Source organism: Epinephelus lanceolatus, chromosome 16 (assembly GCF_041903045.1).
Source record: "Epinephelus lanceolatus isolate andai-2023 chromosome 16, ASM4190304v1, whole genome shotgun sequence".
Lineage (NCBI taxonomy): Eukaryota > Metazoa > Chordata > Actinopteri > Perciformes > Serranidae > Epinephelus > Epinephelus lanceolatus.
This window is the reverse complement of record NC_135749.1, coordinates 9,310,630-9,326,011: the sequence shown is the minus strand read 5'-3', so window position 1 is coordinate 9,326,011 and position 15,382 is coordinate 9,310,630. Positions and strand designations below refer to the sequence as shown.

The window sequence follows — 15,382 nt, the reverse complement described above, 5'->3', positions numbered from 1 at the left end:
CTTGGCTCTGCTGGGCTGATTATTTCATGACTCAACAATATTACACATAAAAGGTGAAATAATTTTCACACATACAAAACATCACAGTAACAACTGCTATCACACAAAATCATCACTTATTTAAAGTGATGTAGTTCCATCAGTGTCAGTCAGGAGGTTAATGTTAGTTTAGACTAATGACCGATAAGTCCTCCCTAATCTCTGTAGTTTGGAGTGTGGTTTCACTCCTGTGTTCACACATTAGACTCTGTTTACTTATTGGAGATGTGTTATTACTAATTCAAAGCTAATGTTTCCTGCTGTTGCTTATTCTCAAAAATAGTCATACCACAGTATGTAAGGAAAAAGTCACAGTATAGTATGTTGTCCGAAATCATGAAAAAAGGTCATAGTATAGTATGTCATATGAAACCATGAAATGAAGTCACAGTATGGTGTGTCGTCAAAACCCATTACAAAAAGTCATAGCATAGTATGTCATCAAAAATCATGAAAAAACATGATAGTATAGTATGTCATTCAAGATCATGAAAAAAAGGCATGGTATAGTACGTCATCGAAAGTCCTGGAAAAAAGTCATAGTATAGTATGTCGTCCAATATCATGAAAAAAACGTCATACTATAGTATGTAGTCCAAAATCATGAAAAGAACATCATAGCATAGTATGTCGTTCAAAATCATGAAAAAACATCATAGTATAGTATGTCGTCGCAAATCATGAAAAAAAGTCATAGTATAGCATGTTGTCCAAAATCATGAAAAAACATCATAGTATAGTATGTCGTCCAAAATCATGAAAAAAAGTCACAGTACAGTATGTCGTCGAAAATCATGAAAAAAGTCATAGTATAGTATGTCGTTCAAAATCATGAAAAAAGTCATAGTATAGTATGTCGTCCAAAATCATGAAAAAACATCATAGTATAGTATGTTGTTCAAAATCATGAAAAAACATCACAGTATAGTATGTCGTCGAAAATCATGAAAAAAGTCATAGTATAGTATGACGTTCAAAATCATGAAAAAAGTCATAGTATAGTATGTCGTTCAAAATCATGAAAAACGTCATAGTATAGTATGTCGTCCAAAATCATGAAAAAACATCATAGTATAGTATGTTGTTCAAAATCATGAAAAAACATCATAGTATAGTATGTCGTTCAAAATCATGAAAAAAGTCATAGTATAGTATGTCGTCCAAAATCATGAAAAAACATCATAGTATAGTGTGTCGTCCAAAATTATGAAAAAAAGTCATAGTATAGTATGTCGTTCAAAATCATGAAAAAATATCATAGTATAGTATGTCGTCCAAAATCATGAAAAAAAAGTCATACTATAGTATGTCGTTCAAAATCATGAAAAAACATCACAGCATAGTATGTCGTCGAAAATCATGAAAAAAAGTCACAGTATAGTATGTTGTCCAAAATCATGAAAAAACATCATAGTATAGTATGTCGTCCAAAATCATGAAAAAAAGTCACAGTACAGTATGTCGTCCAAAATCATGAAAAAAGTCATAGTATAGTATGTCGTCCAAAATCATGAAAAAACATCATAGTATGGTGTGTCGTCCAAAATCATGAAAAAAAGTCACAGTACAGTATGTCGTCGAAAATCATGAAAAAAGTCATAGTATAGTATGACGTTCAAAATCATGGAAAAACGTCATAGTATAGTATGTTGTCCAAAATCATGAAAAAACATCATAGTATAGTGTGTCATCCAAAATCATGAAAAAAGTCATAGTATAGTATGACGTTCAAAATCATGGAAAAACGTCATAGTATAGTGTGTCGTCCAAAATCATGAAAAAAAGTCATAGTATAGTATGTCGTTCAAAATCATGAAAAAACATCATAGCATAGTGTGTCGTCCAAAATCATGAAAAAAAGTCAAAGTATAGTATGTCGTCCAAAATCATGGAAAAACATCATAGTATAGTATGTCGTCCAAAATCATGAAAAAAAGTCACAGTACAGTATGTCGTCGAAAATCATGAAAAAAGCCATAGTAGTATGTCGTCCAAAATCATGAAAAAAAGTCACAGTATGGTATGTCGTCGAAAATCATGAAAAAAAGTCATAGTATAGCATGTCGTCCAAAATCATGAAAAAAAGTCACAGTACAGTATGTCGTCGAAAATCATGAAAAAAGTCATAGTATAGTATGTCGTCCAAAATCATGAAAAAAAGTCACAGTACAGTATGTCGTTCAAAATCATGAAAAAAGTCATAGTATAGTATGTCGTCCAAAATCATGAAAAAACATCATAGTATGGTGTGTCGTCCAAAATCATGAAAAAAAGTCACAGTACAGTATGTCGTCGAAAATCATGAAAAAAGTCATAGTATAGTATGACGTTCAAAATCATGGAAAAACGTCATAGTATAGTATGTTGTCCAAAATCATGAAAAAACATCATAGTATAGTGTGTCATCCAAAATCATGAAAAAAGTCATATTATAGTATGTTGTCCAAAATCATGAAAAAACATCACAGTATAGTATGTTGTCGAAAATCTTGAAAAAAGTCATAGTATAGTATGTCGTTCAAAATCATGAAAAAATATCATAGTATAGTATGACGTTCAAAATCATGGAAAAACGTCACAGTATAGTATGTCGTCCAAAATCATGAAAAAAAAGTCATACTATAGTATGTCGTTCAAAATAATGAAAAAACATCATAGTATAGTATGTCGTCCAAAATCATGAAAAAAAAGTCATAGTATAGTATGACGTTCAAAATCATGGAAAAACATCATAGTATAGTATGTCGTCCAAAATCATGAAAAAAAAACATCATAGTATAGTATGTCGTCCAAAATCATGAAAAAACATCACAGCATAGTATGTCGTCGAAAATCTTGAAAAAAGTCATAGTATAGTATGTCGTCCAAAATTATGAAAAAAAGTCATAGTATAGTATGTCGTTCAAAATCATGAAAAAATATCATAGTATAGTATGTCGTCCAAAATCATGAAAAAAAAGTCATACTATAGTATGTCGTTCAAAATCATGAAAAAACATCACAGCATAGTATGTCGTCGAAAATCATGAAAAAAAGTCACAGTATAGTATGTTGTCCAAAATCATGAAAAAACATCATAGTATAGTATGTCGTCCAAAATCATGAAAAAAAGTCACAGTACAGTATGTCGTCGAAAATCATGAAAAAAGTCATAGTATAGTATGTCGTCCAAAATCATGAAAAAACATCATAGTATGGTATGTCGTCCAAAATCATGAAAAAAAGTCACAATACAGTATGTCGTCGAAAATCATGAAAAAAGTCATAGTATAGTATGACGTTCAAAATCATGGAAAAACGTCATAGTATAGTATGTTGTCCAAAATCATGAAAAAACATCATAGTATAGTGTGTCATCCAAAATCATGAAAAAAGTCATAGTATAGTATGACGTTCAAAATCATGGAAAAACGTCATAGTATAGTATGTCGTTCAAAATCATGAAAAAAGTCATAGTATAGTATGTCGTCCAAAATCATGAAAAAACATCATAGTATAGTGTGTCGTCCAAAATCATGAAAAAAAGTCATAGTATAGTATGTCGTCCAAAATCATGAAAAAACATCATAGTATGGTATGTCGTCCAAAATCATGAAAAAAAGTCACAGTACAGTATGTCGTCGAAAATCATGAAAAAAGTCATAGTATAGTATGACGTTCAAAATCATGGAAAAACGTCATAGTATAGTATGTTGTTCAAAATCATGAAAAAACATCATAGCATAGTATGTCGTTCAAAATCATGAAAAAAGTCATAGTATAGTATGTCGTCCAAAATCATGAAAAAACATCATAGTATAGTGTGTCGTCCAAAATCATGAAAAAAAGTCATAGTATAGTATGTCGTCCAAAATCATGAAAAAACATCATAGTATGGTATGTCGTCCAAAATCATGAAAAAAAGTCACAGTACAGTATGTCGTCGAAAATCATGAAAAAAGTCATAGTATAGTATGACGTTCAAAATCATGGAAAAACGTCATAGTATAGTATGTTGTCCAAAATCATGAAAAAACATCATAGTATAGTGTGTCATCCAAAATCATGAAAAAAGTCATAGTATAGTATGACGTTCAAAATCATGGAAAAACGTCATAGTATAGTATGTCGTCCAAAATCATGAAAAAACATCATAGTATAGTGTGTCGTCCAAAATCATGAAAAAAAGTCATAGTATAGTATGTCGTTCAAAATCATGAAAAAACATCATAGCATAGTGTGTCGTCCAAAATCATGAAAAAAAGTCAAAGTATAATATGTCGTTCAAAATCATGGAAAAACATCATAGTATAGTGTGTCGTCCAAAATCATGAAAAAAAGTCACAGTATGGTATGTCGTCGAAAATCATGAAAAAAGTCATAGTATAGTATGTCGTTCAAAATCATGAAAAAAGTCATAGTATAGTATGTAGTCCAAAATCATGAAAAAACATCACAGCATAGTATGTCGTCCAAAATCATGCAAAAAAGTCATAGTATAGTATGTTGTCCAAAATCATGAAAAAACATCATAGTATAGTATGTTGTTCAAAATCATGAAAAAACATCATAGCATAGTATGTCGTCGAAAATCATGAAAAAAGTCATAGTATAGTATGTCGTTCAAAATCATGAAAAAACATCACAGTATAGTATGTTGTCGAAAATCTTGAAAAAAGTCATAGTATAGTATGTCGTCCAAAATCATGAAAAAAGTCATAGTATAGTATGTCGTCCAAAATCATGAAAAAACATCACAGTATAGTATGTTGTCGAAAATCTTGAAAAAAGTCATAGTATAGTATGTCGTCCAAAATCATGAAAAAAAGTCCTCCATTTTTTCCCTGTTATAGGATTATTTGGGCAGTTATTCCTTACCTGTAGTGAGGGTCAAAAGGACAGAGGGCTGTCATATGCTGTAAAGCCTCAGAGGTAAACTGTCATTTGTGATATTGGGCTTTATAAATACAACTGAATTGACTAGACCTTGTTGTGAGCAGTTTGATGTAGGAACCATTTTCTCTCTGCCTAACTACAACCACTAATCGAATCACTAAGCAGAAAGAAAATAGTTGCTACATTAAACTTCTCACAACAAGGTCTGTGGATTATCTTGAGTAAGGTCATGATTTCTGTAAAGAGACATTGCTGTTGAGTTTTCCAAATGTATTTTTGAGGCGTTTTGAGCACCACAAGCTGAGTGCCATCTAGTTTCATTGTACTGGAGAGACGGCAGACATCTCTACAGCAGATATCTCTAGTACTTGGTAACTCACACCAAAACAATCTCGATTGATAAACAGCACCACAGGTAAGAAGAAATATATGTAATTGCGTGAAAAACTGTTAGGAGCAGGGAGGAGGTCTTTAAAGAGACTAAAGAGTTTCTTAATCAGAGGAGAAAATGGTGGAAACACAAAGAGGTCGGAGAAACGGTCTCTAAACACAAAATGACAGTGAGTAAATGAAATGCTGCAGATGTGATCGTGCAGGAATAATGTTTGTGGCCGATCTTATTAGGGATATGCACACATTTCCCACCTAACAAAATAACACTATAACGCCAGAAATAAAATGATCAATGATGACATTTGAAAAACTGGAAAAATGCAACAGTGCAGCAGTGATGACTTTGGTCTGTCTCAACCTTCCATCAGCAGAGTAATCATACTAACACGTTCACAGTCAGCAGTTCATTTCATGTCCACTGGGTGTCCACACCTTGCAGGCTCACAAAAGGGTGTGTCCGTGACAACCAATCATATCTGTTGAAAGAAAGCATCACACCTAGCAACAGGGTCAACCACACCTCCTCACTAAGGTAAAAGTCTCTGTCCCTTCCTTGCTCAGAGTTGCTCTTAGAGCTTTCCTAAACCACCCCTAAGCTAAGACTCCTTACTGAAAGTTTTTAGTCTAAGTTAGGAGCTGTCTGAGAGTGATGTCAGAATGTTTGTGATTACGACCCCAGCATGTTAGCATTTAGCTCAAAGCACTGCTGTGATGGAGCAGTGAGGCAGCTCCATCAGGTGACTCTCAATGCATGCAGGGTCTACATCAGGGGTGGGCAACCTGCGACCTGCACTTGTATGGCGCCTTTCTAGTCATCTAACCACTAAAAGTCACATTCACACACTGCTGGTTGAAGTAACCATACAAGGCGCCACCTGCTATTCAGTTTTTAACACACTCACACACCGATGGAGCAGCCACCTCGAGCAAGTTGGGGTATCTTACTCAAGGACACTTAGACATGTAGGCTGGATGAGCCAAGGATCGAAATGCTGATCTTCTGATAGGCAGACGACCTGCTCTACCTTCTGAACCAAGGGTAGAGCTATTGAGCCCCTCTCCAATGGCTCCCTGTGGCTTTGACCAAAACATTAGACTACAGAGAAATGAACTAGGGTTATTTCTGAACATTGCCCTAGGAATTGGGACACCGCTACCCCTTGCAGGAAGGTGCAAATCTAGGGGTAGGGCCAAGGGGTCGGGCTAAGGGACACGCCCTAAGTTTTCATTTATCATCGTAGGCGCACAGTGATTCGGACATTATCCAACTGTAAAAGAATATGTAACCTGCAGGCCTACGACAATTTTTTAAACATGTTTTAACATTTCATTATCTAAAATATGAGTCGTAGAAATGTCTACAGTCTCACACCTTATCTCTAAATTTTCATCAACAGCGGTGGCATGTCGTGAGTCTCCTTAGCAAAGGTAGCGTTTTTGGACACAAACTGACTCCTCTGGTGGTAAAGGTTGCCGACCCCTGGTGTATATAAATGTACAGTATATTTCTAACTGCGAGTTCATGACTACACTCTGAGACTCATCAGCTCACTCAGGTTTCTGTCAGGAGATGCCTTGATGCATTTAACCAAGTCAGAGTCAATGCTGTGAGAAGGAAGTGAGGACTTGACTTTGGATTAAGTTGTTTTCACATCTCTTCAGCCAAAGAGATCTCGATCTCTGCGAAACCTCCTGAATAAATAAAGCTAAACTAAGTGAAACAACATCGAAAATTTCAAAATTTAGTTGGTGCCACATTTGGCTCACGCTGACTGTTTTGTTTTTTGGATGCTATTTTGCTTCACCATTGAGAAAACTTTTATTTTTTATCTGTGCTGTGGTGAAACTGAAATGGATGCTTTTCTCTGGGCTTCGGCACATCAGATATTTGGTTTGGTTTAAGTCTGGTATCTCTCCCACTGATGAATGCAGCTTCTGTCAAAATGTCACAAATGAAATTCAGAGACAATTTTCACCCTCAGTAAATGAGAACTCTCTGGGTTATCTGTATGTATCAAGCAGACTCTGCCTGGTCACACCCCCGTTACTGTAAATATATATGTAAATATCAGCACATGTGATCCAGGGACAAAGACATCAATGCAACATCGGGGTGAGATATCAATCAATGCACAGAAAGAAAAACATGGCTGTGCATTTGATGAGCAGCATACTCCACAGAGCGAGGTGTGTGTGCGTTATGCCTCCGCTTCTATGTGTAAATATAAAAGCCATCAGCAGAACACGCATGTTGCTTTAGACGCATCAAATTGTCTCCGTGCAGATGAAGTGCGAGCCAAATGAAAAATTCAGGACTTTATTTACTGCTGCCTCCACCACATAGGAGAGGAATAATAAATAAATCCACAGCAAACGTCTTACGAAGATTTAATGTACATTTATTCTTAACACGTGGAACATATAGTATAAAGATTTCATACTGAATAAATGATATTCATTAAGCCAAAAAAAAGGAAAAAAGAGGAATTTACATCAAGTTTTTAGCTACATCATCTGAAATACAAATATGCAGAATCCGCATCACTGGAAAAAAAAAAATAAACAAAATAAACAAATTTAAAATGGTTTCTTCATCAAGGTCTAGTTTGTCATTTATGAGGGAGCTCAAATGGAACCGCAGACATGATTTTTGTTATATTCTCTACACCCAGACCGGAGACAAACTGAAACTTGAAGTTGTGTTTGTTGGGGGGTGGCGTTGGACAGCAGCTAAACACCCCCGGAGCGCGATACGAGCAGGGTGAGGCGCCTAAGGAAACGGAGAGGGTGGGCGTCAAGTAATCACATGGCGTACTTGATGCAGGGGAAAAACTGTAATCATCAAAGATTAAAAATGGTGAAGAGCAACAGAAGTTGAGAAAGAGAGAGAAGTGTAATGTACAACATCATATATACACTGCAGCTTGGACTGCATCTAGAGTTGAGGACCAGTCCTAAAGAGGTGACTTTTTAATATAAGGGTCAAGTCATACAATCAAGGGACAAAGAGAAGAGGTCGGGGTGTTGTAGGTTCACCATACTTTGGGGGGAAAGCCGTTTTCTCTCTCGACATTAACTAAAACTGTTTTTAAAAACTACAGTTTGCTGCCAAGCCAGCGTATCTCAGTGTGAAACAGTATTATTACAGTATGTTTACAGTTTTTAAGGTGTACAGTACAGAAAAAAGTCCTACAATCTACTGCACAGGCCTCCCATGACAGATGTCTGTTCACAGCCAATAATGTGGTTCCTGTGGGGCTGAGTATATAGCATCCAAAGTTACAGCAATTATACCACACCACAGTCCGTGAGTCTATGTAGCCTCCAAACATGAACCATAATATTGTTTAGTCCGTGCCCTCTTCCCCCTGCCGACCCCCCCAGGGAGAAAGCGAGCACATGTATCCCCCAAACTCACTGTAAACGAGACAGCAACTTTGGTTACAGTTTCTTCTTTTTTTTTTCTGGAGATTTTTCTTTTCATTAAAAAACAAGTCCTTTCCGCAGGGCAGCGCACTCTGTCCTATGCCTGGGTCCCAGTCTGCTCTTCTTTGTCAGTATCTTTCCATTTCAGACGTTTAAAATCCACAGCTACTTCATGGTATTCCTTCCTTTAGTGAGAAGCAGGGGTAGAAAGACAGTGGAATCCGAGGTGATTTTGCATAAATAAAAAAAGGACAGTCAGTTTTGCTCTTTTCACTCACACGCAACAGACACACGCACACACAAAAAAAGAGGGGAGGGGGAGGGGGAACGGAAAGAGGCAGAGCCGAAACCTCCCCACGGCTGTCATGACTGGCCAATCAGAAAGAGTACGTCACAGATCACTTGGGACACCAGAGAGTTCATAAGTGGGGACACCGAGATGTCCAGTAGCCGCGACTCGTACAAAGTGAACTCAGAGTGGTTTTCCTCCACCTTAGCCAGGGCGTGCAGGGCCCGGGCCGCCCGCCGCATCATGTCCACACTGGTGGGCTCAAACTGAGGTCCTCCCTGCATTTGTAGCAGGGAGCTCTGGCTCTGCTGGTACTGCGTGGCAGCTAGGCTGTCCTCCAGGAAGCCCAACAGGTTACCCACGCTGCCTTTCTGCACAGCAATAGCCCGCGCCGCTAGGCTGTCACCCTGGGCCAAGTTAGCCAACAGGACGACTGCCATTTCTCGGCAAACGGCCACCTTGCGTTCACCGACCAGACGCACCAGCGAGCCGTACAGCTTCTCCAAGCGGCTGAACGGTGGCGTTGCCAGAATGAGGTCGACGTTGTTGTCCTGGATGCTGAGCTTGCTGAGGGTCTCGAGGACCAGTCTCTGGGGGGAAAGTGAGCCATGGGGCCCCAGCGTGGGGAAGGGGTCCAGGGCCTCTGCCGAGGGGCAGACTGCCCAGTGGAGCAGGCCATCCAGCAGCGGCAGGCATATACTCTCTGGATAGATAGAAAGGTCCAGCTGGCCTGAGATGTTCGCCAGAGTCACGAGGCAGTTCTCCCTTAACACCTCGAGGCAGTCCCACCACCACTCATCTCTCTCGCAGCTCACGCCTTCATCTTCCTCTTCCTCCTTCTCATAGGTGACGGGCGCCTGTTTGCGTTCGGGGTGCCTGTGGTGGAGCAGCACCAGGCGGCCCAACAGCAGCAGGAGACCTGGGTGTTTTGACATCTCCTGGTCATTCCCAGGAATGAAGGAGAGGCTGCGCACTATGTTGGAAATGCAGATGCAGCGCCGAGCTAGCGAGTCCTGCCAGTCCGACAGAGTGCTGAGCGGCGTTTCGTCCTTGCTGTGAGGCTCGTCCTCCAGGATCTTGATGTTGCGTCGACTCTGGAGTTCAGGGTTGATGCTAAACAGATACTTTCCGTTCTCTTTCTGCTCTTCTGCGCCTCCTCGGACCACCTCCTCTGTGACCGACCCCGGGCGGGCGGATAGGACATCATCAATGGTGGCAGTGACTGGTGGACCAATGGGAAGAGGAGGAGGGGTCTTCTCTGCTGGAGATTTTTGAGGTTCAGAGGACTGGAGCTGCTGCTGCCGAGGCTTATCCTCCCCGTTGGACTTGGATTTGTCAGAGTTTTCTGTCACAGTCTCAGTCGCCTGGACCTTCTTGCGGCTCTCAGTGGCTGTTGGCTTGCGTTTCCGCTGCTTGAGGAGGTCCATCCGGCTCTCAAAGTGGGTCTGGATGTGCTCGGTAGTGTCACCACCGCCAATGCTCCAGTGTATCAGGCCACTATCAAAGCTCTGCCGCTGCCCAAGCTTGGACGAGTGGTTCACCAGGAAGGGATTCTTCTTCCGCACCACCTTGATTGGGAGTTTATCAAACTTGCTAGCCTGCTTGGGCTTTTCCAAGTGGAGGTTGGGGTCCTGGGAGGACCCTGAGGTAGAGGTATTGGGTTCCTTGATAGAAGACTCCCTTTCCTTCTCCTCTTCCTCGTCCTCTGAAGACTTGTGTTTGAGTGAACTCTCCTCCTCTTGCTTCACCTGGACCAGTGAGGGGGTGTCGGGATTGGCTTTTGTTTCCTCTACCTCCTCCTCCTCTTCGTCTTCTTCATCCACGTCCATACCCTCTCCCTCAGGCATGGGGATTTCATCGTCAGAGTCCTCAGCAGCGTTAGGGTCTATGAGGGTGCGCTGGCCTGGGTCTCCCACTTCGTACTCCTTTAAGATGCCAAAGATCTCGATGAGGCAGCGTCTGAAGTACTCCACCACCAGCTCCAGGAATCCAGGCAGCTGAGAAACCAAAGACGGAAAGTCACCAAAACAATCCTGTAAACATTAACACCATGTGATAATGTACATTTGACACGTGGCTTTGTGTTGCTTACCTGGCATAAGTTAAAAGTAGTAATGCTATTGTCATCATACAGTAAAATGTTAATGGTGTCCAAGGCCCAGGTGCTTTCAGCTAGTAAGCCTGACTTTAGTGACATCATCACTCTCCAAGCCTCAGGTGTGCCTGTAAAGAAAGAACAAAACCTGAATGAGCCAACTGGATCAAGATCAGTTATTACAGCTGTGAAAAACAGGAAAGATTTCACTGAATGCATTTATTTAACTCACAATTACTTATGTCACATATTTCAAGCATGCAGCTTTTATCGGCTGAACGAGTCAATTTACAATTTATGAAGTAAATGTTTTGTACCAATGTCTTTCATGGTGAGCCGCCTGCGGGGCTTAAGGTGGGGTTGGGAGGCCTCCACAGACCCAGGAGGGAAGGCCACATCTCGCCTGATCATGGGTTGCTGCACAGGGGCCTGGCCGATGTGGGAAGCGGGTACTGGGGGTCCAGCTTTCTGCACCTTGATGCCAGGATGCATGTAGGGGGACTTGCTGGGTGACGTCCTGCTTTCCATGGGCCGGGGCATGGGTGTTGGGCTGGACACCTGAGGAATGTGGTTCTGGGAAGTCTGGTAGGTGGATGGCAGGGGTCTGGTCATGGGAGGTCCAGATCCCCCGGGGCCAAAAGGTGGCTGCCGTTGGTTGACATGGCCGGGCCACTGACCCTCGTGGTTCATGCGTTGGTCTGACGGTATCATCTCCTCTGAGCGGTTCATGCCGTGGTAGCCAGGCCCCTGGCCTGGTACAGGAGGTCCCTGTCGGTTGGGATAGTTGGGGTAGCCCATCTCATTGCGGCCCTGCCACATCGGGCCCTGGGGGCCATCAGGACCCGAAGGCATGGGGCTTGCCATCATTTGTGGAGGCATTGGAGACTGGGAGTTGGGGCCTGCAGATGACGGTCCTCGATCCCGGTTGAAGGGGAAGGGGAACTGGTTCTGTGGGCCTGGTGGTCTGCGGTCCCCTCCAGGGTATGCGTTATATTGGTTATACATGTCCTGCTGGCCCTGGGGTCCCGTGGACTGGGGTCCTGGCTGCTGCTGACCACTGTAAGGGACGTTGTACATTTCCCCCTCATGGCGCTTGGCTGGAGGACCATACCCTCCATCTACAGGACGCTTGTAGTTCTGGTAGAAGACAACAATCGGCATTATATTAATAATTGAGTGATAAAATAATTATAATTTGCATTAGTTATTCGGATGCCAGCAAAGATAGGTAAGTGTACCTTTAACACATGCGTACATAAAAAAAGAGGAATCAAGTTAAGACGAATGCCGGACATTATGTTCTTACCGGCTGCTGCTGTGGATACATTCCTGGCTGTTGATTTGGGTATGGGCCACCAGGGGGAGCTCCTTGGCCAGGGTACTGATTGGTATAGGACTCATGCCTGAAAACAATAACAAAAGTTCACACAATTACATTTCATAGTTCTTTTTCACAGTAAAAGCGCAGACAGTTTAAGTATAAAACTCCAATGCTGAAAATCCTCCAGCCTTGATGACGTAAAAATGATCGCACTGGCAAAATGCCCTCAAACAACCACATTTATACTTTAATACAGAACGATCTAAGCAGTGAGTAGTACTGACCGTTGCTGCGGTGGAGGGCGGCTGGGCGAGTACATCCCTGTGTCGGCTCCAGAAGGCATCATGTTGGGCTGAGGAGCTCCTGGTCCCATACTGCCGTCAGGGCCCATGCCTGGCTCCTGTCTGTAAACCCAACACTCATCAGCTGATCTGACTTGACTGAATATACAAAAGGACACTTTTAAGCTTGATCCCAACCTTGCCAAGCTCTTTGTGAACCTTATATATTTTAAAGATGTATGCAAGTATAACATCATGTCGACCACCAAGAGAATAATGCAGTATGTTTACCTTCTGTCATATCCGTAAGGGTACTGTTGCCTCTGACCCATCTGCATGTTGCCCATAGGCCCTGGTGGGCCTCTGTTATACTGTTCTCCCATCCCACTGTTGGGGCCTGGTTGCATGAACTGCTCTCCAGCTACAAAAAAAGAAAACACATTGTTTGTTTCAGCTCTGATAAAACTAAAGCATCTGATTTACTGGTCTAGCTGTCGCTCACCTTTCCTCATGCCACCAAAGGGGTCCTTGTTGGACTCATAGGGACCCATTCGACCTATCATCTCTGGGCCACCCATCCCAGGCTGATAGCCCTGTGAGTTGGGAGTCACGGCGTTCCTTCTGGAAAACGCTGGGTCTCCGCCATCAGCAAAGGGGTCCTGCAGATTAACGCTACTCCTGTGGGAGGGCAGGAGGCTTGTTATTGAAACATAGAAGTTTTTGCTTCATATACACAGTATTCAAAAGCACTGTTTATTTCTTGTTTTAAAGGTTTTGGTGTCCCGCCATATTTTTCAAGGCATTCAAAACTCCGCTACAGTTTTTTAGGGGATATTCATATTACTTTAGTTATACAGTCTATATATTTTATATAGTATTCTGCAGTCATTTTCCAAACCGCAAAACATAATTTCAGCAATAGTTTTAATACATACCCCATTATTACACTCCTCTTTAACAAGCTGCTTTGGTGTGTATATATCTTAACCTGACCTACAATTACATAATTTTTTACTGTTTGCTGTAGATCATTTTTTATTTCCTGCTGCAATGATCCAATTTCGCCACAGGGATCACTTTCGTTTTATTGTGATGACTCCAGATATTGTCAACATCACAGAAACATGATAGTGCGGCTTTGGACTCATACCTGACGCCAGGCATCGGAGGCATTTGCGTGTGCGGGGTGGAGGCTGGGGTGGGGGGCTTCAGGTCTCCCCCCTCTGCCATCGAACTACTTGTGGACTGCGGAGTCTGGGGTCCTTGCAGGGATCCAGAACCAGCTGCAAAACAAGGACACACACACTGAGTGCTTGTAAACGACCAAAGTGCTCTGGTTTGAAAAATTCAAAGATTCCAGAGAATTCATCCCCCTCCTCCTCTCCTCACTCCAGGAATAAAGGCGAGAGTAGATAGTTGAGAGTGAGGCGGGCCGGTCTTGTGGATAGGCTGAGCACTGCTGGGGGCTTTCAGGAACACACGCTGCTTTTGGCAATCCTAAATCCCATTAAGAAATTCCTGAGCGCTGCACAGAGGAACACAGTTTGTGTCAAGCTGACTGGCTTTTGAGTGCACAGCCAGCGAAAACGTTGAATCTTCCAGCTCATCACAGCATGCCAACCCCACCCCCCCACCTCCACCTCCATCACCCTCCTCCTCAGCCACTGCCGGGCTGTTGGAGTCACCAGGAAACAATGATCTAAACCTTGACTCTGACAGATTACTGCCTGACCTGTAGAGACAGGAGACAGCAAGTTGTGTTCGTGTGCACGAGAGTGAGTGATTGTTTGTTTGTGTGTGACATAGTGCTCGTTCTTAACTTCAGCTCAGGACTTCTCACTATTAACACGCCAGTCTGATGACTCACAGGTTCCCATTCATTAAACTGGCACACACACACATACACACACACACACAACACCGGGGTCACTGGCAGGTCACATTTATTCACATTTTCTCACATCACCCTCTCGCCTCTCTAGCTCTCACACATACACACACATTAAGCGGCTCCCCCTCCCCCTCCTCCCTCTGGGCAGGGATTTCCCTGTACTAAAGATGAAGGGAGGAAAGGGGAGGGGGGAGGGGGAGGATCTCGTGAGGATGGAAAAAAATAGCATGGTAGAAACAGAGAGTCAGAGAGAGCGAGAGAGGGAGAATCGCATGACTTTTACGCACACACATACACACACATCCAAGCCTCTTCCCCCCATTCATCATTTCTGGCTCAGTACTAATCTCCAGGGAGTGTTGCCTTGCCTCTGTAGCCCTGAGCCAGGCACCAGGCAGTGAGGACACGCCACTGACGGGGCATTGCTATCGCCAAATCACCTCCCGCCCCACGCCGCCGCTCCCCCCACCCCCCTCCCCAGCTCTTCCTTCGTACTAACTAGAGGGCTGATGCCAGCTGACAAGCACCCTGATGTCTCCTGTAACAACACCCCGGCGCTGACTCAGTGCCCCGTGTCTGACAGCATGGGTCTCGGCCAGACTGAAGCAGCACGTGGTCGCTCCTGGTGTGGTTGCTCCTGGCAGCTAAAACCGGAGTCCCTCCAAAACAAACAACTTCCAGGCGACACATCGTCCCGAGACCACCACCCCCCTCCCCCCATCCCCAATTGCACCCCCCCTTAACCTCTGACTGACTGCCAGTTTACACACTG

The 15,382-nt window shown here is 42.5% G+C and overlaps 1 protein-coding gene across 1 annotated transcript in view; it reads right to left on the bottom strand.

The window, feature by feature from the left end:
• Positions 1-8,778: 8,778 nt before the first annotated feature.
• arid1ab (AT-rich interactive domain 1Ab) overlaps positions 8,779-15,382 on the bottom strand; it is a 58,857-nt gene continuing 52,253 nt past the window's right edge. Inside the window, exons 13-20 of the mRNA XM_033636548.2 lie at positions 13,870-14,002; positions 13,222-13,397; positions 13,011-13,140; positions 12,723-12,842; positions 12,424-12,520; positions 11,435-12,254; positions 11,115-11,245; positions 8,779-11,019 (exon numbers count right to left, since the gene is read on the bottom strand). Of these exons, the coding sequence (XP_033492439.2) occupies positions 9,097-11,019; positions 11,115-11,245; positions 11,435-12,254; positions 12,424-12,520; positions 12,723-12,842; positions 13,011-13,140; positions 13,222-13,397; positions 13,870-14,002 (3,530 nt within the window). The 3' untranslated portion in view covers positions 8,779-9,096. The remainder of the gene's footprint in view (positions 11,020-11,114; positions 11,246-11,434; positions 12,255-12,423; positions 12,521-12,722; positions 12,843-13,010; positions 13,141-13,221; positions 13,398-13,869; positions 14,003-15,382) is intronic.